At 46.8% G+C, this 25,813-nt stretch overlaps 1 protein-coding gene and 1 long non-coding RNA gene across 9 annotated transcripts; one reads left to right on the top strand and one right to left on the bottom strand.

Annotated features, from left to right (window-relative positions):
* Nucleotides 1-655: 655 nt before the first annotated feature.
* cacnb2a (calcium channel, voltage-dependent, beta 2a) lies at nt 656-25,233 on the bottom strand. 8 transcript variants are annotated; one of them, XM_086101429.1, is made up of 13 exons: nt 24,317-25,233; nt 8,668-8,787; nt 6,970-7,092; nt 6,751-6,887; nt 6,484-6,560; nt 6,270-6,403; nt 5,769-5,849; nt 5,412-5,470; nt 4,774-4,883; nt 4,354-4,505; nt 3,831-3,926; nt 3,555-3,725; nt 656-2,441 (listed from the first exon to the last, which is right to left on the bottom strand). In XM_086101429.1, the coding sequence occupies exons 1-13, from the start codon at nt 24,788-24,790 to the stop codon at nt 1,761-1,763; spliced, it is 2,415 nt and encodes an 804-aa protein (XP_085957555.1). In that variant the 5' UTR covers nt 24,791-25,233; the 3' UTR covers nt 656-1,760. The 8 variants fall into 8 exon arrangements, with proteins under 8 accessions (XP_085957555.1, XP_085957556.1, XP_085957559.1 ...); XM_086101430.1 differs by lacking the exon at nt 6,270-6,403 and adding an exon at nt 6,109-6,128 and having other exon boundaries at nt 24,317-25,229; XM_086101433.1 differs by lacking the exon at nt 24,317-25,233 and adding an exon at nt 22,172-22,570.
* On the top strand, nt 10,805-13,883 carry LOC147187098 (uncharacterized). The gene is made up of 3 exons (XR_015098948.1): nt 10,805-10,927; nt 11,010-11,286; nt 11,428-13,883. It is a non-coding gene; the product is annotated as an uncharacterized LOC147187098 (long non-coding RNA).
* Nucleotides 25,234-25,813: the final 580 nt, after the last annotated feature.

Here is a 25,813-nt window from a genome sequence, read left to right as displayed (position 1 = left end):
AAGAGTTTGCATGTTCTCCCCGGGCCTGCGTGGGTTTTTTCCGGGTACTCCGGTTTCCTCCCACATTCCAAAAATATGCACCATAGGTTAACAGAACACTCTAAATTGTCTCTTGGTGTGATTGTGAGCGTGAATGGTTGTTTGTCTCTCTGTGCCTTGCGATTGGCTGGCAACCAGTTCAGGGTGTCCCCCCGCCTACTACCCGAAGACTGCTGGGATAGGCTCCGGCACACCCGCATGAGGATAAAGCGGTTGGGAACATGGATGGATGGATGAAATCTGAATTAACCAGAAAAATCCATAATTAAAATAAAAAATAAATGTGTATCGTATATTTAGACATTTTCAAAAAAAAAATTGGGGGGGGGGGGGGGGACCATATCTCCAAATGTCGTGGCCCCTCTGCCGTAAAACTTTGCCCGCCCCTGATGGACACTGTATTGTATTTCCTCATGTGAAAAGAAGGCGGCGATAGACTTACTCTTCCTCCCACAGCTCTAAAAACGCCAATCAAAGGACCTTCCACAAACACAAAGAACGGCATATCACTCGACCGATCAATTCTGGAAGGATGTCTGAAAGATAAAAACATCAGTGAAGTAGTTGCAGGTTGAAAATAGTAATGAAGGGGGGGAGAAAAAAAATCACAGCTCAGTACATGTACAAAAAGTCATGCTTTTTCTTTTATCAAATATGCATATTAGGTGAACATTCATGCATATCCATGAGGATCTATGCATAGATACAGGTGTATGCAGGTATAAAAAGCCGACATACTCCTGTTCAAATGCCAGACTTTTGTCATTAAAAGAGTCAGACCACGCCAGACTCGTTCCACCATTAATGTGACCTAAAACCTTCCCAGAAAAACAAACAAAAAAAAGTTTAAAAGGAAAAATTAAATGTGAAATTATGTTTCCTCAAGTGTGCACACTCTCTTATAAGTGAACCAATCACATTCGAACATGAGTGTCAGTACAATGCACCTGCAATGAAGTCCTCCTTATTCATTCTGAATAAAGTTCAGATGTTGTAGTTGGCTTTCTGATTTTTTTTTTTTTAATGTATTTATTTGCTTCGTTCGGGGGCAGCACGGCGGTTGACTGGTTTCGTAGGCCGTACAGGGCGGGTGTGATGGGTTCGCATCCGGCTGCGGCCTCCCTGTGTGGAGTTTGTATGTTCGTCCCCGTGCCTGTGTGGCTTTTCTCCGGGTACTCCGGTTTGGTTAACGGAACACTCAAAATTCTCCATACGTGTGACTGCGAGGGTGAAGGGTTGTTCGTCTGTGCGATTGGCTGGCAACCAGTTCAGGGTGTACCTTGCCTACTGCCCGATGACAGCTGGGATAGCCTCCAGCACACCGGCAACCCGCATGAGGATAAAGCGGTTGGGAAAATGGATGGATGGGTAGTTTGCATCGCTTTAGTTACATTTACAGGGTACAAACTTAGGATGTGGATTGGAACCCTTGTACCAGCAATGCCTTTGATTCACTCTGATTAAAGTTCAGATGTTCTAGTCGGCTTTCCTGACATGGTCAGACAATAGTTGGTCTTTTTTTTGAAATGACAAAAACCTGGCATTTGAAGAGGGGTGTGCAGACTTTTCAAATCCACTCTATGCTTGTATCTAGATCATAGAAACGCTGCCGTCAAAAACCGGAAGGAAGTGGATATAAATAGGATGCGGTGGTTTGGAGGTGTAGCAGCACAAACGGAGGGAGGAAATGGATCCTCGGGGGAGGGCAGTTAAAAGGCGGTCTACTGGGGGATGTACGAGTCTCCCGCCCATTCCCCTGCATCGCCCCTCTTTTTGGGCTCTCTGTTGTAGTGGTGGTGGTCCCGCGCCGACCTTTGTTGTTGTTGTTGATGGTGATGGTGGTGAGTGCGCTGCTTGTTACGTTCATTGTGGTCCTGTTCGCGTTCCTTGGAACGATGATGGTGGTGGTGATGATGATGGTGGTTGTGGTCCCGGTGGGCTTGCTGGGGCTCCCTTAAGTCCTCCTCCTCTTCTTCTTGCTCCTCCTCCTCCTCCTCCGCCTCTTCCTGCTCGGCGTCCTGCGGCTGGTGGTGCTGGTGGAGGAGCTGAGTGTGAGGCTCCGTGTAAGCGGCGTCCTTGTTCTCGCGGCTCTCGGGGCTCTCCGAGTCCAGCGTCTCCTGCCGGGCGAGGCCCCTGCCTCGGTGGTGGTGGTGATGGTGGTGGTGTCGGTGGTGGTGGTGGTGGTGGTTGTGGTGCTCAGTCCGGGCGGAATAAGAACGGTGCTGGGCGGGAGGCGGTCCTCTCCTGGACGACTCTGTCCTCAGCGGGCGCTCCTCCTCGTCGGCGCCGTCCTCCTCGCCGTCGGCCTGGTCCTGGTCCTGGTTCTGGTGGTGATGGTGGTACTCTCTGGAGCCTTTCCTCTCCACTAGCGCCTTGTCCGATCGATGTTCGGCTCCGCCACCCTGACGTCAAACGTGAGGGAATATCAGCCAAGCAACTTTGCAATATTAATGTTGGGATATTTACTGTATTTTGTTGTGAATTTGATTGGTCAAGATTTATTTTTTATTTTTTGCTAAAATACATGAATTGATTTTTTTTTATGTAAATTTTTACAAGATACTGTAAATCATTTTAGTGCTTTTTGATTGGCTGGGAGTAATTTTGCCTTTTGTTCTTACTGTACTATATAGTTTAATGTTTTTTTAAATTTCGTTTTACTATTATATTAATTCTTTTTCATTGTCATTTCCAAATTGCAATTCAAGTACCGTATTGGCCCGAATATAAGACGGCCCTGATTATAAGACAACCCCCTCTTTTTCAAAACTCAAGTTTGAAGAAAGACTTTTTGAACACCAAATTAATTTTTATCCAGAAAATAATTACAGTACATCTGAAACAAATGATTCGAACAATATATTTGAGAGAAAAAGCATGTTATTTTGCCTCATTCAAATCTTAATATCTGAACATTTAAATATGTAAACTAAAATGCAATCGCATTCGTAAATGAATGGCTTCTGGTTTTTGAAATGTGAATGACATCATAACTTCTCCTCAGCTGCCGGTTAACCTGGCCGATCTTCGACCCACTTTTCTCCAGATTGTCGCTACGTTTCTCCATTTTCTGTTATCTCTTCTATTATTTTCTTTCTTACGCTATTTTTTATTTTTCTTCTTTGTGCTACCGCTATTTTTATTTTTATTCTTCGTGACAGGGGTTCGCTTTGGCCTGGGGAGTCAAGTTCAGCATTCGCTTCAATGGTATCTGGCGCCATCTAGCGGCGTGAATGGGTATAATGTCTAGACCCCGAATATAAGACGACCCCCGCTTTTTTAGTCTTATTTCAATGCAAAAAACACCGTCTTATATTCAGGCCAATACGGTATTTTTACATCAAATTACACGCTACTATAATTCAAATATAATATTGATAATATATATTTTGCAAAACATGTATTATTCGGCAGCACTGGAACAATGTCTAATGTCTAATCGACATTTACACAGAATAGCTCGTGTTCAAACCTCAATGCGTTGATATAATTGACACGTGGTGATGATTCGATACCTGCACGCCCGAGGAGGAGGGCAAGGTGGCAGCGGGCATCTTGGTCAGCAGCGGGTCGGGGGCGTCGCAGCTGTTGGGGTGGGTGCTCTTCCAATAGGCCTCCAGGTAGTCGGCCATGTGCTCGCACGCGTCCTCCAGTTGGTTCTCGTCCAGGATGATATCAAACATCTCCTGAGGGGTCGGCCGAGAGAAAACCCATGTCGAAAAGCAAAACGACGATGGCAAAAATAAACGACGAACAAGTGTGATGGTTTGCGGTTCACTGTGGTGGCTTACGGGCGGGCACTGTGCCAACTTGTCGGCCGCTACCATCTGGACGTTGAGGTGTTTGGCCTGAGACTTGCCTCGCGACTTAATGAGTCTCTGCAGCACCTGAAAACACAGGAAATAAAAATTTAAAAAAAGATTTAACAGGCCTCATCTAAAATATTGACATATTTGTAGTGTTATAATTAATGAATATTTAAAAGTATTTTTATTTTTTAAATCTTACCATATTTTTATTGAAATATTTGTATTTACATTTAAATGTAATATTTTTATTTTAATATAAATTGTAATAATTTTATTGAAATATTTGTATTTAAATATAAAATGTAGTAATATTTCTAAATTAAAATAATGCTAAACCAATCATAGATAAATAATAAAAATGCTGTCAAATCAGCTTCTCCGATATGTTGCGTTGGGTTTCTCATCTCTTAACAGATGAGCAGTTTCCTTCTCCACACAATGTAAATCGACGGGATAGCGTCCACATTGCCATCATGCGGACGTTCTTCTCTTGAGTGACTCTCACCTTGGGGGAGGTGATCTTGACGTAGACGATAATGGGGGCCAGGGACGTCTTGCCCAGCTGGGATGGGTGGTTGATGGTGTCCGCATCCAGGATGACAAGCTGCAGCGTCCGCGCTAGCTCGAAGATACGTTCCCTCTCTCTCTGGACCTCGGCTAAAAAAAAGAGGGCCAATTAAAAATATTTGAAGGGCATTTGGGAGAATCAAGGAGGCGGCTCAGAGTGACTGGTGACATAAGAAGACTTCACGGCGAGAAGTCGGTTGTTTGGACAATAGCTACATGACAACTTCTTATGTTCCAGCTAAATGAGCAGGGTAGCACATTTTTTTTCCTCACATCAATAATCGATGGTTTCGGTCAGGAGAATTGTGATGTGAAATTTCTCAATTCTCCACGACATACTGGAAGACCACCATCTTACCCAAGTTGGAGCGCGTGTTGGAGCGCTCGATGATGGCGTGCTTGCTCGGATGGTTCAGGACGGAGCGCTTGGCGAGCGAGATGTCCGCCGTGACGCGAGTGATGGAGATACTGCGGGCCAAAACAAAGCGGCAAGGTTAGACAAGGTCATGGCGAACCCTCATTTTTATTTTTTATTTTAGTGTCATGTTATGACATGTACATGGAATGGTCATAATGCTCAAACTGGTGGCGCACCAACAATTCTTTCTCTCTTTAACTCATTCAGTACCAGCCAATTCTGGACTAAGTCTGAAATGACGTTTAAAAACGTCTTTGGGAGTGAATGAGTTAAATATGTAAATGCCTCACCCTGCCTAAAGAGTAAATGCGGCACCTGCGAAGTTGTGTGCGTGTGTGTGTGTGTGTATACACAGATATGTATTCCCTGCCTCAGACGAGTCCGCGCTGAAAAAGCAGAATCCTGCTCGGCTTCAAACAAGTCCACCATGGCCTATTAAGGGCATGCCTATTTAAAGCAGCGACACACTCGCTTCTCCCCGGGCCAACTTGTTACTCACTCCCCAGGGGAAAGGGTGGTGGGATGGTGGGAGGGTGGGGGGGGGGGGGGGATTGGAAGGAAGCAGGATGACAACCTACCGTCCCTCAAATCGGTGCTTCAAAAAGTCAAACAGCGCTTTTTGCATCATGTCCGTCACCTGGAAGCAGGATGGAGAAAGTGAAATCAAATATTTGAACATCAATCATCTTTCCTGTGGCATGAAAATTTCAGAGGGATTTTAATTTTTTAGTATCAGTTTGTTTACCCTCGACTGATTTTGGCCCCTCTTCACGGGGCCAAGAAATGTAATCGTCGAGCTGCGCCACTCGCTGGAAATGATTTAACGTGCTGGCGTTTCGCTTCATCTTGAGTTTTACCGACCGTCTATTTCTGTAACGCGAGCGTCGCGTGCGCCGCATTTGTGCCGCACGTCAACGACGGGGCTCTAAACGCACCTCGTAGCCCTTCAGTGACGGTCCAACGAGAACCACGGGCCGCATGGAAGGCACCACATCGTATGGAGGAATGTGTTCCGTCTGCAGAGAGCAAGCAGACCCATTCAAAAGATGGACGCGCAACAAGACAACATTTCATTCATCAATCAGCTCGTTTCACAAGCGCGAATGCCATCGCAAGCTTTGGCCAGAAATCAGTGAACAAGGGAAGAAAAAAAAAGTCAGGCGTGTAAGCTCGGTGTGCGTCACGTGTCATCGTCATGTCAAAGGTTCTTTCTTTTCCTACATTGGAGGATAGGCCAGAGGAGGAAGGCGGAGTCAGTACACAGGTGCAACTTACCGACTTCTGCTTCTGCTTGGCTGCGGTGAGCAGAGAGAGAGAAAAGTTAAGAAGAAGAAGAAGAAAGGCGCATGCTGGCGGTGCTTGCCGAAGGACAGGAAGATGCAGCATTCGCCGAGCGCAGGAACTCGGAAAGAGCAAGTTGCCGCCGTCCGGTTTACCTTCTTAAAAAAGGGCATTCGTTTTTCTTTTGCTAAGGGGGACGTGACAGTGTTAGCGCCGCATCGAGGGGAGCGCAGGTTGACCGGTGGCTCATTGTCGTCGGGGTCTAACCCTGCGGCGTCTATGTCAACGGCTGTCAACGGCGGTTAAGAATTATCAAGGGGGGGGAATAGAACGGAACGGAATGTCGGACTGACGACGCGTGACACTTACCGGACGAAGGAGGAGTAGACTTCCGGGAGTTTGAAACTACTTCACCTAAACTTGAGGAGGAGTTTGCTCCCAGTTTGCTGAAACAATATGGAAATGAAGGCTTGAGAGATGCATTTTAGGCGATACACAACGCAGGAAAAAAAAAAGCAATTTAACTCATTCAGTACCAGCCAATTCTAGACCAAGTCTGAAAAGACGTTTAAAAACGTCTTTGGGAGTGAATGAGTTTCAATAATATATATATATATATATATTTTTTTTTTTTACCTGGAATGGAACTTGCCCTGTTTGACTCTCTGCTCTTGGAGGACTCGAGTGTTTTCCAGCTTCACCGGACTGGGAATGAAACCGATCTCGCAGCCTTCCTTCACCAGGCGCCCTATCCACCAGTCATTGTTGAATTTCTAAAACAAAGCGACGCAAAGATCTTCAGCTGTTCACTTCCACCGGGAAAAGGTGACGTGACGCCGCAATCGGGGTTGTCACCTCTTTGACGTGAAGGAAGTCTTTGGCCTCGAAGGAGAGCGCCATGCCGGGTACGGGCACATCGTCGTCGTGACTGGGGCTGTAGTTGACGTTCGTGCGGACGGCAAACGCGACTGGTTTTGTCTGCCGGCACAGCAAATTAACCAGATGAACTAGTTGCATGTCGTGTGCTCGCGCTCGTCTAAGCAAGGTATTCTGATTATTCATCCATCTCTGAGGGCTGCCATTTTAGCCTTACATCGCCCCCTGCTGTTGTTGACTGGAACTGACGTCAAACTGCCCTCAGGCTCGCATTGCTCACATCGTGAGACCGAGGCCACAAAACAGGTGAGCTGTGACATTCACAATGCGAACCAGAGAATTCTTTAAAAAAAAAAAAAAAAAAAAATCTTTTATAATCATCTCTCCATATCGGGTACCTGCAATACATCTGCAAAACACTTTCTGGACACACAAACACGGCTTTGCATGTCATGGGCAAGATCATCACGTTCTGTGCAGATTGTCACATGACTGCAAGTGAAGGTTTCGCGGGGGTGGTCCAGTGTGTATTCCTGGCTTCACAACATCTTAAAAGCTTCATCCGTTGCAGGATAGCAAAAGCCTCACGCTCTCACGCCCGCCGACCCAATCGTAGCTCTCCGTTGCCGCTTGCGCAACACGAACTCTCACTCGGGATGCCATATTGACAGCGGTGTGTGTGGGCGGGGGGGGGGTGAAAACAAAATTCAAACGTTCACGTTTTGTATGCATCCATGTTTACGTTCCATGGGAGCCAATTGAATACAAATCTCATCTAAATTCAAGGTCCCCGGAATTAAGAGATTATTTTTGCGCAGTTACCGACTTTCTTTTGGTCTCACTCTTGTTTATAATATTGAGTGTAATCCTACTATCAACCACGAGATAGCGCAACACTTATTTAGTTTGAGACAGCAAATTTGAAAGAACGAAACAGGAAGTACTGTATTTCAGCACAGCCTCGTTTTTGTTCTCAACAGTTGTAATCCTGCTTTTTACGCCTACAGCCCTTTTTTTTTTTTCCGGTTTGTCACATCGGCCCTATGATAGCGATGTTTCACGGTTGCGAGCTCTGTTCACACTGAGGCTTTTCGCTTCATTCGTTACAACTCTACCACTTGTCTTGCTTTCGAAGGTCTTCGACGTAAACGCTAAGTTTTTGCATCTTTAACTTATGCTGGTGAACCACACACATTTTTTAAAGGTTATAAACAACCAAAATAATCTTAAAAAAATGCTCGTCATTTATTCAAGCTGCAACTTCCACAGCACCTTTTTGTTCCGACATGAACAACCAGAGACAAGTTGATCGGAGACCAGTTGATTGATCGATAAAGACGAGAGCAGAGCTGTCCATTTTTTTCTTTCATCTTTCTCATTTTCAATCCATTCCTTCTTTTGCTGAAACGTTTGCTACTGTATCTTGAGTTTGCAATTGCAACTCAAAGCAAAAAAAAAAAAAAAAGTCTGAATGATGTAACGCCACACTAATTGCAACCCTCTCAGAGAACACAAAGCATGGCTTAGAATAAACAGTGCGCACCTCCCACACAGTTCCAACAATTCCATTTTCCTCCAGATCCAGAAAAAATATATCTAACTTTATGATTTGCGATCTGGTTCTTGTGATAGCGATTTGGGTGCGGCTGCCGGTCTCGGGCATGGCGGGTGGCGTACCTTGGCCTTGTCAAGTTGTGCCTGAGCTTGTCTCTCTGCCTCTCGACGCACTGCCTCCTTGTCCTCCTCCAGAGACACATCCGAGTCTGATGGACGGCTGGTGTAGGAATCGGCCGAACCCTGCGGAGGCGACGCAACACACTTGGGTTTATTTGACTCCTTCTCCAGACAGGCAGCTTTTATTTTGCTTTAAAATATTCAAATTTCTTCCGAGGATACTTAAGACTCCCGATGAGTTTTTTTTTGGGTCTTTATGCTTAAAACTGGAGCACCTGAGTTAGATAAGAACAACAACCGACCAAAAGCAAACAAAATAAAGCAAAACTAGAGGATACATAAATAAAATAGAGCACCTGAAAAAAAGAAAGATGCTGTTGATACAATATTTCATAAAATAATATAGCACCTAAAATAGAAAAAAAAGAGTACAGTATTGACCAAATATTTTTAAAAAAGTTAGTCCCAACTAAACCATTTGAAAAAAAAAATAAGAAAATATATTTCAAAATAAAAAATATACCACCTGCACAAATGCAAAAAAAAGAATCAAAATATCAATGAAAAGTAGGTAAAGCACCTGAAAGAATACGCCAAAAAGCCGCAAGCATAAAACCTGAATTAACGAAATAATACAAATCAATTAACAAATTCATTATTTGAAAAAATATATAAATACAGCACCATAAAAATGAGGGGAAATATGTTACCTGTAGAAAATATACATACCCTGTATATATTTTTTAATTGATATCAATAAATTAAGAACAATATCAAAATAAAATAAATACAAAGCACCTCAGTTAATATTTACGTGCTTGCATAAAAAATTAAAACGTATCAAATCGAGCCAAACAATGAACAAGAGCGAAACGCGTAAATGTAAATTAAATCATTTTATCTGTGGTTTTATTGTTCCTGTTTTGATTGTCAGGTGTCCTTGAGTGTTTTGAAAGGCGCTTATAAATAAAATGCATTATTATTATATTTACATTAAATCAGCATGTGAGAAAATAAATTAAATAAGTTAAAGTACATTTTTGGGCTCTTATTTTTGTATGACCGTTCTACATTACGCATTATGAACATCATATTCTCCCTTCAACAAAGCATATTAAACGCGTTGAAAACAATCACGAGATGAATTCCAACCCACGGCCCTACAAAGGACGTTTGGCTTTCGCGAGTCGAAAGGTGTCAAACGTGCGAGGCGCGGAGGCTCATCCGCAACTTTTGACACCCACACGAGGGCTTTTCATTCATCTCGCCGCGCCACCACAACACGCCGCCGTCCGAGTTAAAAATAGCCTTCCCCTCGCTCAGAATCAGAATCAGAATCATCTTTATTGGCCAAGTATGTAGAACACACAAGGAATTTGTCTCCGGTATAATCAGCGGTGCCCCGTTCGAATCATCCGGCCGTCGCACGCGCGCCACGGTGGATTGTTGTCGACGGTACCCGATTCAGCATGGCAGCGCTGTTGCGATTGTGCAAGGAGAATCGGACTGGTGCAACAAAGCGTGGCGGTGGCATGTGGCGCCCGCTTCCGTTGTAAGTCTTGATTATTGTGACTGCTGACAAAAAGCAGCAGGAACAATACAGAAGTGGTTGTTTGCGTTATCTGCTCATATTCAGCCAAATGCGTCGGAACAGTCGCCCCGACCTGAATCCTATTGAGCATGCTTTTCACTTGCAGACGACAAAAACGGAAGGGAATATGTCCGAGAGGAACTTAAGACAAGTTGCAGGTGGAGAGCTGGCAGAGGATCAACGGGGATGAAATCCAGCATCTGGGAGTTCCTGATTTGAGGCTCAGATTGACCGCAAAGGATTTGTCCCATTACTTTTGGTCACTGAAAAGTGGGGGGCATACATACATCTTTTTTGACTCCAAAAAAACCTTCTAATAGTTTTGGATTTTACATTGTAGTTGTCTTTTTTTTTCGTTTTTAGAGCAGGTTTGTTCGTTTTTACGAGGTTTTACTTTCCCCCCCCCAAAAAGCTTCGTGAAAGCTCAGCGGTAGGCATGGGTTGGCTTCACACATGCAAGAAAGCAGCAGACGGCAAACAACTTTTGCGAAGCAACGCGTTGCTTACGTAGGCATCCGAGCTCTTGACGCGACCTCCCTTAGCTCTTTTCAGCAGGCGGATCCAGGTGGCCTTCATCAGCCACGCTGGTCATTCGGTCTCCCGATGCCGCTACCGCTCACGCTCGGAGTACGCTCGGACCCGCAACCGCTGCGGTCCACTTCACGGCGACAGGTAGAAACAAGGCTGGCGCCACGTAAACGGCCGCACCCTTTCAACGCCTCTCTCGGGGTTGGGGATGCCGCTTTCATTTCAGTTTTGCCGCAGCTGCGCTCGACCCCGCCGTTTGATGAGGCGTCCGCGTGATCTCAGCCCCCCGGTCTCCTCAGGCGGGCTGCAGCAGGTGCCGACGACTCCCGGGATGAGTCAGGTGGGCAGCGAAGTGTCGCATCCTCCCATCTCCGCTTAAAAAGCCTTCTCCTCTGTCGCCGCGCCGCGTGCAAACATCTGATCCATCAGCCTGACCCGACTCTTCTTCCTCGGCGCTAATGAAGCCTCGCAGGTGCCGCCGCCGTCTTCGCCGCTACCCTGACGTAAGCCCGGGCTCTCTGCGTTTGTCACAAGCTCGCCTGTGCTATTTCAGTGATTCTGCCGCTCTGTCTCTGTCCACCCCTCCCTCCATCTCCTCCTCCTCCTCCTCCGTCACTCCCCACATTTTTTTTTCTTCCCCTCAGTTACCCCCTAACGTTGCATTCATCTGCTCGCATTGCGGGGCTCTGGCTGGGCTTCTCGTGCACGTGTGCCACTCGCCGTAATAAGTAACAGGGACATGACACGATGTCAGTGATGTGTGGAGTAACGGGACAGCTTGTTGGAATCTACAAGGTCAGAACCCCCCCCCCCTTCACCCGCGCACCCCAACTAGTGGAATAAGGGTCTTGATTTCTGCACCGGTGATGCTGTATTGTTCTGCAATTACATCATCCGCACACACTTGCCTTTGTTGAAATTGTTTACACTGTGAAGAGACCCAAATATCGAACTAGCCACGCTTTTCAAGTCGGGAGTGTTGTCGCAGTGGTACGCTTTGCTACATTTTTTTTTTTCCCCCAGTTGTTCATCAATGGTCTCAAAATGTCCAACTCGAACACCCCCCACCTTTCAGAAAGTGGCGCAAGCTTTCAGTTTGCTGGTGTAGGGCGGAGCCAGAAGCACCGCTGACCGCTGATTGGTCGGCAAAGAATTGAATCATAATAAACCAGCGAGTCCGGAGACTCGCGTTGTGGATTGTTTTGTTTTTTTTGTTTTTTTACTTTTGCACGCAATCGATTGCGTCTCCGCTGTAATGGCTCCCGAGTTTGTACCCTTTTAGTGCACTTTTGCGACACGCTTGGTGTTTATTTTTCGGTTCGGTTATATTTGCAGCTTATTGCGTTGCCACGACACGAAAATCAGACAGTCATCGTTTTCAGTACTCCTTTGTTACTTTCCCATTGCAGTGTGGGAGACTGGTGGGGGCGGGGCTACACACAAGGCTATCCGCTGATTCGTCGACAGAAGTGTCCGCTGGAGTCCGTGTTGCAACGTATTTAATTGAGAGTTCAGCCAGCGACAGAAAAGACGTCGCTATTTAAAATTCGAAGGGGCCTGGCAGTGTCGCAGAGATTCATCGCCGACCGTCGCAAAGCCGCACGGGAAAAATGAGCGTAATTAGCGCGTTTAATTAAAAGATTCCCGACCCCGTTGAGGAGCAGGAAAAAACTTGGATGAGAGCGGTGACTAAAAATGGATCCGCCGGCGCTGCGCTGATGACGCATGCTGTTGCCGCTGACAGGTCGCGGGGTTGCGCGAGTTCGGAGGTCATCCGGTGTGGGAGCGTCGGCTGCCGCAGTACGCGCGATATAAAATTTTTAAAGATTTGTGTTTTCTCCCCGAGGAGCCCTAACCATACATCAAAAGCTGACGCGCTAATCGTCAGAGACCGTCGCAACCGATCAACATAAGAGTTTTCACTTGGAGATGTCAAAACAACGCAACCAACATGAAAGGAAAAGCCGGAGCGTAGCGATGCAAATTTAGCGCGAGAAAGCTAGATCCGACACAACGAGGATTTAAAAAGATAAAGGGACCTTCCATCTAGCAGTCTTTTCATCACACTCGTCATCATGAGGGTCACGTATAAATGTTTTTTTTTCTTTAATTGAACTCATTCGAGCGCGTCGACCTCACAGTGCAGAGGTCAAGGTTCGATCCCGGCTCTGGCCTTCCTGTGTGGAGTTTGCATGGTCTCCCCGTGCCTGGGTGGGTTTTCTCCGGGTACTACTTTTTTTTTTAAATTATTTTTTGGTTTAAATTTTCTGTCTCAAGCAACGATTGCTAAATGAATTCGAATTACATCTATTATAAATCAAATTAGAAAAAACGGCGCGATAAAAGAGTTTGCATGTTCTCCCGGGCCTCCATGGGTTTTCTCCGGGTACTACGGTTTCCTCCCACATTCCAAAAACATGCAAGGAAGGTGAACGGGACACTCTAAATTGTCGCTAGGTGTGACTGCGAACGCGAATGGTTCGTCTCTGTGTGCCCTGCGATTGGCTGGCAACCGGTTCAGGGTGTCCCCACGCCTACTGCCCGAAGACGGCTGGAATTGGCTCCAGCACACCCGCGACCCTCGTGAGGCTAAGCAGATTAGAAAACAGATGAATGGATGAACTCATTAGACGTCAATGTCAACAAACTGACAATTTTGTCATCAAATCAAAAATCAATGACTTTGATGACATCCTTTGACTGCCATGGCCAGTCAAAGGATGAGCACAACCATGTTGCCATTCTGAAAAATATCAGACAGCGGTTGACTGACACAAACGCCTCCAAATCCGTAACCTGACATGCACCTGGTTGGATATCTAGCTAGCCGTTGCAAGAACACAACAGCCTGAAATCCGGGACCAGATCCCGAGTAGGTGTCAAGTCCCTAGCATGATGGCAGGACACAGATGGCATCATGCTCACTGACACGGCCTATGTCTGCTTGGAGAAACTCTTTCCTGAATGGTCTTCCATCTCCGCATTCACTTAAAGTGTCCAAAATGTTCATCTTCACCTTTTTTTTTTTGCATTCAAGGCAAATCCCGTCAGAAGCGCCGCCTCCTGTCATCTCCCTCAGGGATTTTACAGTGCATTAAAGCTCTTTGGCTTCTACGGCTTCACTCAAGAGGGGGGGGGGGGGGGGGGGTTGCGTTTTCTACAAAGTGACCTTCAGCACGACTGGCTTCCTCCTCAGGAGAGAGAAAAAGGATATTTATATCGAGTAAATATACAGTATCTTAAAATACGCTGTTGGATTTGGACTAACTAAAGTTTCTGCCGGGGATTCTTTGTTGTCGTTCTGTATGGTCAGACAGATTTTTTTTTTTTCCCAGCCAACTTCGGCCCAAATAATGTAAATACTTTTAGTCGTGTCAAAATAAGGAGCGATACTTCCTCTTGGGGAAAATGCCCTTTCATCACAACACGTTGACGTGATCTTTCATCAATTTGTCCTCGCGCAAAGCAAAATTAACCGACATGCTGATGAGTGAACGCGGCCAAATCATGTTCGGTTTTTCTGCTTGTCAAGTCAACAGGCTGACAATGGCCAGTTCGGTCTCGTCGTGACTCATTCCGGGGCCGCCTCTCTCTCTCTCTCTCTCTCCTCTGCCATCTGTCCGTCAGCGCTACTTCGTTCGACTCATGGAAACAATTGGCGCCCATTGACAGCCACCTGCTACGTGCTGCGCTTACTAAAATTTGCTAATTGCGCGACCGTGAGAAAACAACAAGATGAAAACGGAGGGGGGACGGGATAATAAGTCTTGCGGAGTGGCAAAAAGAGGGATGAGGGGGGGTTTGCCGCACAGACATCAAGGTGACACCGCCAGGCCTATGAAAAGTGTTTACCCAGCAATCTGAGAGCCAGCGCATTAGGTAAGTGCATCGGCCCATCGCCTTGATGGACTTGCTGGCTTGTCAATCACACGGCGAGATAGCACGGCTAGCAAAACACGGGGAGCGCGGAGCGGGGTCGCAGTTTTGGATTCAAAACAAATCGGAAGTCGATACCGATTGTTTTGGTTTTTGTCAATAAGAAGAATGAACAGGAAGAAACGAAGGGATTTATTCGGCGGTCCCTTCTAGACAAAACTCGCTTCAGGGGTTAGCTGCGCGTTGACACAGCCAATGCCGCTTTCCGCATTTACATAATTAGTTGGGCGGCAGCCACGGCAGTTGCTTTCGATACAGACGGGTGCAGGCGAAGAGTCTCGGGCGTTGAGGCCTTACGCTCCTGTCATATTCCGCCTCTGGAATCGGGCTGAACGGTTTCGAAAAACTAATTGCGATTGTTTTCGTTATTGTGATAAAATTTTTAAAATATATATAAGCAATAAAAGAATCTTTAAAATCTTTTCATTAAGTTCAAGTCAACTTCATTGTCAAATGTGCTACATGTGCCACATACAGCACAGATGAAATTTCTTTCCTCTCAAACACAGGACAGAGAGGAGCCGCTGCGGGTGCCCGTGCTACCGTTAACTGAAATGAATGATGTTCTAGCACACGGGAAAACAAAAAAAATACATTTTTTTTTGTTTTTCGGACTTCTCGCTGGGTATTATGGTCTAATCCCGGGTCGCTAATAAATATTACCTGCAACTGGCGGCTGCCGTCGCTGACATCGCTCTCATTAGCAGTCAATCCCCCACTCGCTGCGAGGATCGTCTTTATCTAACAGCTCATTCCCTCGGCAGACAGCGAGCGCTATAATAGGATGACGGCCGATGAAGAGGATACAGATAAGTGAGAGAGGCCGGGCTGTGAGGATTGGGCGGGGGTGGCGTGGGGGGGACGCTTCTATTTTACGCCGGCGTCATCAATATTGCGGCAGCTTCCTGGCGTGTGAGGTGTAAGACCGCTAGATGATTGATGAGGGCTGACTGAGCGAGCGGAACGAGCGGCAGGCTAACCGTCGCCGCTGAAACCTAACGTCCAACAAATGGGAGCGTGTCGGGGATTCATGCGTTCGGCCTCGTTGCTTTTATGTCATGTGGACTGGATGAAGCGAGTGTGACATCATTATACGGTTTGGTTTCATTTCGCTTTCGGACGATAGCCTAGCTTTCTTACGCCAAGTCTTAGTTAGCCGGGCTAGCTATAATGTCGCACAATTACGAAAAAAAAATCCCCGGAGACGACGATTGAGTTATTGCAGCACGGTGCATATGTGGTCAGTATGTCTGCCCCACAGGAAGAGATTCCGGGTTCAAATCTGGTTTTGTGGACTGCTCTCCCAGTGCTTGTGCGAGTTTTATCCGGGGTCGCCGGCTTCTTCCCACATTCCCAAAACATGCACGTTAGGTTCATGATGAATCAAAATCAGGGTATTCGACGAAACTTTTAAAAGGTCCAGATCAAGAGCATTTCTTGAAGCAAAGGTCCGGAAGGTCGTCGTAATCAATAATTGATCCCATTTTTCTTCAAGGCTCTTTTGGGTTGAACAAATCAAACTGACGGGGACTGTCAAATCCGATATCCGATTACACGATACGACGTCTGCTGCGTGTCAAAGCCAAAGGCTGTGATTGTCTCTTCCGGGTCCCAATGCGGCTTTGCGTTCTGCATTCACTCCCTTACCACAGCCTCAACTCAAACCTCCAAAGCGAGACTTGAAACGCAGCTACGGCTGAGAAGGTGCAACACGCGCTGACTTCACGAGCCGAGCGCATGCCACTGCGGAGGTTACAAAGTTCAGGCGTACGTCGAAAGACTGCGTTGGGAACGGACTCCCGGGTGGAGAGCTGAATATTCAAAAGGGTGCAAGGTTTGAGGACCTAGGACAAAAGAAGGGGTACTACCTTGAAGTACCATCGTCAGATAACGCCCCTTAAAATGTGTCCCAATAGCCTCCGTTCTGACGGAGCCCCAAGCCCTTCCCCTCGCAAAGAGAGGAAGGAAGAAAACCTCGGAATAGCGTGGAGGAGAAAAAAAAAAAAGTTTTGTGAAACTCACCAAATCTGAGTCCTCACTAGCCGAGTGAAACATTTCTGCCGGAAGGAAAAAAAAAAAGAAAATCTCAGCGGCTGCCCATCTTTGCTGCGCAGCACAGGAATTCCTCAGACTTTTTGCTTCTGGAAGCCCCCCCCCATTACGCCAAAATGAGCCAGGAGAGGAGATAAAAAGTTCCCTTTTGGTCCTCCTGTGGCCTACTTAAGAGGCATGGAGAGAGGACGAGTGTCTTTCCCACGCTGGGAGTCTACTCCTTCGGAACGCCACAACCGTCCACCAGACCCAAAAAACAAGCCCCCCCCTCCCACTCCCCCTCCCCTTTCCTCCCCAACCTCTGTCCCTCCCACACACAGACATTACGGGTAAGCAAGGAAGATCTCTGGCCAACGGGGCTGGCCTGAAAATTCCAGAAAGCAGCCGCAGCCCCCCCCCCCCTTTGTTTTTTTTTTTTTTTAATGCCTGCGCATCTGTGGCGTTTACACGAGGTCCACTGTGCCGAAGAAGAGGCTATGTCCCCCTCCCCCCCCCCCCCCGCCCCCGACTGACTGTATAGCCTGAAACACATGTTGGTGAGAGCGAGATACCAGGAAGCCTTTCATCTGCACGACGCAACGCCGAAACCACGAAAAGTTGCCATTTCTCGAGGGGAGCGGGGTTGTTACTCATAATGTGACAAAAGGGGAATAGTCTTATTTTATTGATTTTAATGTTCACAATATCAATCAAAATATACTAAAATGATCGCCTAAATTTTTGCACACTCTCAATTGGCGGAGCCCGCCATATTCTGATCAAAACGGTGCAATGTTTTAAAAACGTGAGACTCAGCTCGGTTACACTGCCCCCTCCCCAACAAAAAAATGGGATCGGTGTTAGAACTGCACAATAAGAACCTGTTACACAAACTACAACCACAAAGCCAGATTTGTTTTTGTTTTTTTCTCTCTCCCGCTCAGTGAGTTGTTTTACGGGCGGCCCAGGCTAAATCCTGGATTAGATTGGGTTTGATCAGGGTTAACCCCACTGCGAGGATTATGTTACAGAGCGTGTGCTCGGCACGTGACGGCGGGAAGAGTAGACCGCACCTGACAAAACAATGGTGTCGAGAGGAACCTCAACTCTGGCCCTGCAGCATCAGGCTGACTGAAGACAATTCGGCGATTTCGTTGATGGAGCTCTGGAAAGCGCAAACTGGACGTGCCTAAATTGCATCAGTTATCAATCAAATTGTTGACTTGACGCAAGACAAATGTTGGCTTCGCCTTCAAGCGTAAAACAGCAACGTAAATGTCGGTTTGAAGGACGGACGTTCTCTACGCAGGGAAGTACTGAAAAAAAAAAGCTACAAACGTCACACCTTTATTTGCTTCCTGTTTCGTCTCAGCAAGGCGCGTTTGTTGGGGGTTTGTCAGCCTGACGTGTTGATGGATGGATTTTGTTTGCACTGTAATCGAGAAATTGTCCCTTGTTTTGAAAAAAAAAGGGGGGGGGTGACTGTCGAGATTTAACACACTGCCGGGCGATTGAACTCGGGCGGCGTCAAAATGAAGGTCAGACGAATTGAGATCAGGCCTCGAGGGAGGAAAGGCCACATGCCGAGTGTGAGGCTGGCGATCGGGAAGTCGGAGCTGGTGTCACGAGCTACGAACTAAAAATACGTGCACGATCACAATCTCTCGCCGACAAACCAGCCAGATGTGACAAGGCGACGCATCGTGATTCCACCGTTTGAGGTTAAAGGAACTCCTGCGTCACCTTTGGAGTATCGATCGCAAAAACAAGCGCAGAGAGGCATTCGTACTGACAGCGGCGCAAAGGCCAACGCTGACAACTTACAAGAAACGGTGGGTCGTCTTATATTCGGGGTCTAGACGTTATACCCATTCACGATGCTAGATGGCGCCATATATCATTGAAGCGAATGCTGAATTTGACTCCCCAGGCCAAAGCGAACCCCTGCCACGAAGAAGAAAAATATAAATAGCGGTAGCATGAAGAAGAAAAATAAAAAAATAGCGGTAAGAAAGAAAAGAGATAACAGAAAATGTAGAAACGTAGCGACAATCTGGAGAAAAGTGGGTCGAAGATCGGCCAGGTTAACCGGCAGCTGAGGAGAAGTTATGATGTGATTGCATTTTAGTTTACATATTTAAATGTTCAGATATTAAGATTTGAATGAGGCAAAATAACATGCTTTTTCTCTCAACTATATTGTTCGAATCATTTAATTTGGTGCTCAAAAAGTCTTTTTTCAAACTTGAGTCTTGAAAAAGAGGGGGTCGTCTTATAATCAGGGCCGTTTTATATTCGGGCCAATACGGTATTTGAACCAGTCAAGGGCGCGGTGCGCTCATGATTAGAAAAACAACACCAATGCTTCCTCAATTGGAGCCAGGGGAAAACCCTGGCAGTAAAACAGCAATCACACAAATATACGCAGTGAGCGGAGACCAGACGTTTAAAAAAAATCAAGGCCCGCGGGCCAGATGCGCAATTCAAGAGCTGGCCACAATTTTTCTTGACCTCGGTTCAAAACTAACTACAAAAATAATGAGGACTAAATAGCGTTCTAGCCACACATTTAGTCCTTCAAAAAAATAAAAATAAAAATGGAGCTCAGCTTCATGGCGAGCTATATGTAAAGAAAAACAAAGTCGCAACCCGATATGCGCCAAGTAAAATTCCGCCCGGCTTCAGCTACCAGGCCATTTTCGAGCTGGAGTGGTAAAATGGACGTTGTTGGCAAACGGTTCAAGAGCAATGTGGATTCAAGTCACTCCCAATTCACATAAACAGTCCACGGGCTTCACGTTGCCAAAAGCACAGACAAGGGATCACAAATTCATTTGGCCTGGCGATGACGTGAAAAAAACAGCAAAACCGCAACTGACCCGAGGTGCCGTTGAGTTATTGTAAGAAAAGAAAAACAAAATCCTGCATCAACAACCGTGTTTTCTTTGCCGGTCAGGCATGTGTTTTTATTTTTTTGTTTTTTTAAACAAATCGTGGCTGGCATTAAAAGTCTGGAAAAACACACCAATCACCAAGGTGTTTTTCAACAGTCGACTCCAGACTTGCCGAGAGTGCATATTACGCACTTAAGAAAACTCCGTGAGGACTTATCGTTCTACTCTGATAAAACTTTACATTTTCCTGGAAGTATTGCAATCCCAACAACTCACTTCGTTGATGGCCTATTATGTCACTGTGGCTTTCTCAACATTTAAGAGATTCAGAGCAAAAAAAAAAGAAAAGAAAACAAAAACAGGTCTTAAAGGGTCCGATAGTCTTCTCGCCAACAAATTAATTAAACTTAAACGCTATCCCAATGTTGTATGTTATCATAAATACCATCTTGAGAATGTACAGCAAATGAAAGCACAGATGGAAAATCTCGACCGGGGCCCCGACGGGATTCACAACTAATGAAAGCCCGCGAGGGCGGACAGCCAGCGTCTGACTGAGGTTACCTAGAAACGGGACACACCACGTCACTCGAGCCGCGGGACCATCTCTAATTACAGACATCGAGACGAAGGGAGAACAAGAAGAACAGTGGAGCGTCCAAGGGGTGAACGCTGCAGCGGCTAACGTTCTTAAATACTCAAAAAAATGTCCACAGTAAAACGTGAAAACACTTTCAGGTCGGATGACAAAGTGCGTAACATACCTCAAACTTGTTAAATTGGTAAATTTAGCCTGATAAGATGATAAGCTGCCCACTATAGTAACCGCTGTCAATCGGAAACACCAGCTAACAAGCTAACATGCTAACAAAGGGCGCATGTATTGAGAGCTAGAGACTTCCTACTTTGAAACAGGAGTCCGTTTAATTCTTTTTCGATGGACATGCTGCACACAATATCACCCCAGAAGGGGGAACGATTGTTTGTGTCCACTTGATCCCGGACTCACTTTGGAATGATTGCGTCTCTCTGTAAGGAGATTTGGCGGACTTTCCAAAGAGCCGGGATTTTAGAGTCAAAGCAAAGATGAAAGCGTACCTTTCCATGAAAAAAAAAAAGAAAAAAAAGTCATAGTAGTGAGGGGGAAATGAATTGGGGACTAATGTACTTTACTAATGCCAAACACAGGTCAACTCATCAATCCTCGATGTCACGAGGATGATTAAGGTTGCACAATAGTTCATGAAATTCTTTGCGGCTTACGGGTCCTAAAATGTAACAAAACGACGTCTGTCCGTGGAGCGTAAACATGGCAACAGTCCCATTTGGCAAGACTAGCGTTGTTGTTCACGTTGTCATTTTAAGCCATGAGAACACAGGTGTCAAAAGTCAAGGCCCGGGGGGCCAGATCTGGACCGCCACCTCATTTGATGCGGCCCGCGAAAGCAAATCAAGCATGTCAAGTTCCAGGATGCTTGCTAAAGTCTGAGGCAAAATTTCAAATTGTAACATGTAATCCACAATAATAGTCATTCTCGACTTCTGATTTTAAAACTAGTCATCCACCAATTTATTGTGTATGTAACATGTGGAGGGGATTAAACATTTATATGGTTTCCCAAAATTCATAACGGCCCTCCAAGGCAAACTGAAACTACAATGTGGCCTGTGACAAAAATTAGTTTGACACCCTTGCATTAGAACGAGTGATAAGTGTATTGACATTTAAAAAAAAAAAAAAAAAAAAGCAATCTTGTGGAGCATGGGAAGAAAGTGCAAACTCGACACAGGAAGGCCGAGACCGAAATTCCAATGGCCCCTTGAAGATTTTGAGTCCAGTACTGCATTATGTCCCTATCATTTGAAATCAGGGATGTCAAACTCATTTTTGTGGTGGGCCACATTTTAGTTACCGTTTCCCTTGGAGGGCCGCTATGACTGAAACCAAATTTTAAAAAAAAGTCAATGATAACGATTTATTCAACTGTTGTTTAAGTTACTGTAATGAGGGGTTTGGTTACGTCTTTTTTCAATTTTGGTCGAGATTTTAGCGAGCATCATGGAAGTTAGCATGTTTCATTTGCTTTCGCGGGACACATAAAATGACGTGGTGGGCCAGATCTGGCCCACGGGCCTCGAGTTTGACACCTGTGTTTTAAATCATCAATCAACTATAAAATGTGTCCACGCTTGAAAACAAGACCGTTTTGTCTTGACAAGTTTTGTCCAGAGTCAGGCTGAGTCGGTCGATTTAGCTTCCCCGCACAACTTCTTGTCCGGACTTTTGTTCCATAAGATCTCACAGTGCAGCTGATCGGTAACGTCGACATTCAATCCATTGACATAACTCTTCCACCGAGCTTCTATCGTTGTCCATGCACAAATAATAAGGTTTCGAGAAATGCAGCTCGACATGCAATATTTAGAGAGCACGGGAGCAGCCCCGGTGTAAGACATGAGCCGATTCACACGGGAAGAAGGACAAGCTTCTGCGTTGTTGCTTGTTTTTTTTTGTTTTTTTTTTTACCTTTGGCTTCTTGGACATGCTAGTCCTCCCCCTCAATGCCGGAAACCACTTTTGTCGCCGCTCTGTTCCTCGGCCGCGACGGCAACTGAATAATGCAGATCCTCGGTTTTCACTCAGAGTAGCCTAAGCCAGAGGTGTAAGCGGCGGACGGAGGCAGCGAGGAGACAATGTCTGCGGCGCCACCCGGCAAGTGCCTCTTAAAGACAACCCGTGTCACCCAAGTGACATATAAAAAAAAAATTTAAAAACAGAAATTAGTAGAATGTGGCCATCCGCAAAAAGACATCACACAGCTCGTGTGGAGTGACGACAGCTGAGGCGGAACGCGCGCGCAACACAAAGTCTAGCGTTTAAGCTGTGCGGTGTCATGGTTCGCTCTGAAGTGTTTATCCCACTGGCCGGGTATTAAGCTTTAATTTCATAGGGTGACATCTGTTGCGAGGTTAACTAGATGGCACTCAACAAGGAAGATTGGGGGCGGGAGGAGCTACATGCAGACGACGACATGTTTGTTTGTTCGGGGGGGGGGGGGGGGGGTTGCGACTTTAAAAAGCTTCAGTGATACTGAGAAGTGAATGTGATGCTGTACCGCTGGTCTGGAGCCATCACGCTGCTGGACAAGACAAACCGAGAGTAACATCTGGTGCAATAATCTGCATCATGGGTCTCAGAGTCATTAGCCTTTCCCGGATGGACGAGGGTACACCTGCGGTGGTTCACGATGGAGGACGACGAAAGGATGAACAGTGTGCAGCATGGCCTCATATCTCGCAATGCATGGAGAGTACAACCGCGACAAAAAAGTCCATCCGTTTTCTCATCCGCTCAGCCGCACGGGGGTCGGTTGCGGGTGTGCTGGAGCCTATACCAGCTGTCTTCGGGCAGTCGGCGAGGTACACCCTGAACTAGTTGCCAGCCAATCGCGCTCACAATCACACCACGGGACAATTTAAAGCGTTCCATGAATGTTTTTGGAACGTGGGAGGAAACCGGAGTACCCGGAGAAAACCCACGCAGGCACGGACGGGGGAGAACATGCAAAACGCCACACAGGAAGGCCGGAGCCGGAAAGGGACCCCTACACCTCTGCACTGTGAGTCTGTCGTGCTAACCAGTCAGGTGGCGAGGAATGGCGCAACCAAAACAGTCATTTTCGCTGGCTTTTGGATTGACTTGACAGTTAGATGGAGGAAAAAAAACCAACAAAGAAAGGCGTCGACATTGAATGCACCTCGGACGCGTTAGTGCAGTGCTCCCACTCCTACGCCACATGCGCAGGAAACATTCAGGTTCAGTCTGAGGACAGCGCAGTCGAACAACATATGCACCGTGTGGAAGCACTGGGGCGGGGGTGGGGGTGGGCCGTGGGGGCGGGGCTGAATGAAGCAGAGTTTGCCTTGAGTAAGAAAGACAGCAGCGCATCATTAATGATGCGCTGGACACACACACACACACACACACACACACACACACACAAATCGACACACAAAATGCAGCGTTACTGCAGCCGGTAATGATGATTCGCAGCATATGGTCGATGACAGCGTCAGCTACACCTGGCACAGTTGCTCCGCTACCGCAAACGTAACGCAAGGTGAGTTATGCGCACACATAAATGCTAAATTTGTAAAGTGAACCATAACTTCACTCGCTCCTCTTTGCGCGCACACACACACACGTGCCCAAGTAGCCGATTTCATCCCGGCAGAGCCACTCTCACTCTGATCTGCCTTGATCCTGCTGCACCAGCAAAGAATTACAATTTTTTTTTTTTTAAACACAAAAAAAAAATAAAATCAATAAATAAATATGATGAAGTGATTTATCTCGCATTATTGCGAACAAACGCGCAATTTGAGAGTCAGGCGACAATTGCGAAGCTCGTCGCTAGCTCCCTCGGACCGCCATGAGAGTTGGCACAGCGGTCCGGCAGATTTTATAAAGTGGACATGTAGTAGTAGCTCGTCGTTATATAATAGTTAAATCTCTAAAGCCTCTCTTTGGAAAGGCCGCCGGGCACAGGAGCATCAAAAGCCAGCGGAAACGCACGGCCGGAGCCCAACGGTAATCTGTTGTAGTTGTCCTCCTCACACACACACACACACACACACGAGCGCTTCCGCACGCGGCAAACACTCCGCTTACCCACGAGACATTTTTGTTCTTGGAGTGTTTGAGCATGGCAAACGGAGTCTTCAGACGCCCCCCACGGCCAGTTGCGGGAGCCGGATCAGGGGTGGCAGCGGCCCGAGGTCGGCCTTCCCGGCGAACCCAAATCACCTGGCATCTGTCAAAAGGACGCCGCGGCCGAACAAAAAAGCTGTCCGAGCCTTTCAAGTTTAAAAAAAAAGTAGAATAAAACCAAATAATTCCAGAGAACTCTTTTCCTCCTGACAGCGGGCAATGACCTGACGGACTGCTTATGTATTCCCGCCGAGTATGAATATGAAACGGGCCAGCAGGTTTAACCCCGCCCAGCTGAGCCGCCGGCACGCTACCAATCGTGCTGCGGTTTTGCGTGGCCCGGCTCCCGAGGGGAAGCTTATAGATGGATGAGCGTTCTCCGTGGAGAGGAGAGGGCTCTTCACCAACTGGCAGGTCGGCGCCACTTCCAGGCATCCTGCCCTGCCCCCCCCCTCCCCCAAAACAACAATCAGCGACTTGATCTGCTGTTGTGCCTTCATCCGTCTCTCACGGGTACGCCGTCTCAACATAGCTGTCGTCATGGCACCGCTTGGCTTTGAGACCAGAGCCGCCGCCGCCGCTATTGACTGTTCTCTCAAGTCTTGAAATATTAACCAGAATCTCCCCAAAACAACAAGGACTCCAATTTTGTTGTCCAAAGTCATCAAACTCTGGTTCGCGGTGATGACTTGGATGCGGATGAAGTTTGCAGAACAGAATATTTCCTGCAATGACGACATTTTAGCCGCGTCGGTTAGCGATGGTCGGACGAACGGAACCTGCATCGACCTGCGACTGATTTTAAAGAACTCAGACGTGAGCTGAAAGCGCGCAGAGCCTCCATCCACTTTTAACAGCCGTCGCTCTTAATTAATCGTACGGAGCCGCGTTGGCCGGCAGCCCTCGTCTAAGTGCAAAAGTTCGCCTGCGTCCCGCTGCCCCTAATTAGCGCCGCGCAACATCTGCAGCCGTGTTAAATGAGGCCGCGTCCGCCCCGGCTCCTTCTCCGAGTTGAACTTGAGTCGAAATGCAAGCCGTGACTGAAAACAGACGCGCGGCGCTAATAACGATGCGCGATTGCCCCCTTTTTTTCCCCAGAAGAAAAGATTGTTTTCGTCAGTACGTCGTGCGGTACAGGCGCAGTCGGCGTGAACCGGCGGTATGTAACTGAAGCGCTTCTGCAGTCTGCAAAAAAAAAAAACAACATCCTTATTAACCGTGGAATCATATCCGCCGTCACCTTCCAAAAACTAGGACTTGACGATTTTTGGGAGTAGCTTGCTTCGTCCAGATCAATGAGAGCGGTACAACCAAGACTCCGTTGTGAAACTTGGGGTCAGGGACTGACGTCAGTGTTTCCAGGGCCCAAGTGGCCCAATAGGCTATTCGGATATATATCACACTTTCCAGTCTTATAGTGAAGCAATAAGATTACGTAAAAGCGCTACAACACCGGCT

The sequence above is a fragment of the Hippocampus guttulatus genome, chromosome 21, assembly GCF_054856545.1.
Source record: "Hippocampus guttulatus isolate MCC_2025c chromosome 21, RoL_Hgut_1.0, whole genome shotgun sequence".
Lineage (NCBI taxonomy): Eukaryota > Metazoa > Chordata > Actinopteri > Syngnathiformes > Syngnathidae > Hippocampus > Hippocampus guttulatus.
Note: the sequence above shows the minus strand (reverse complement) of the source record. Positions and strands in the feature narration are given on the sequence as shown.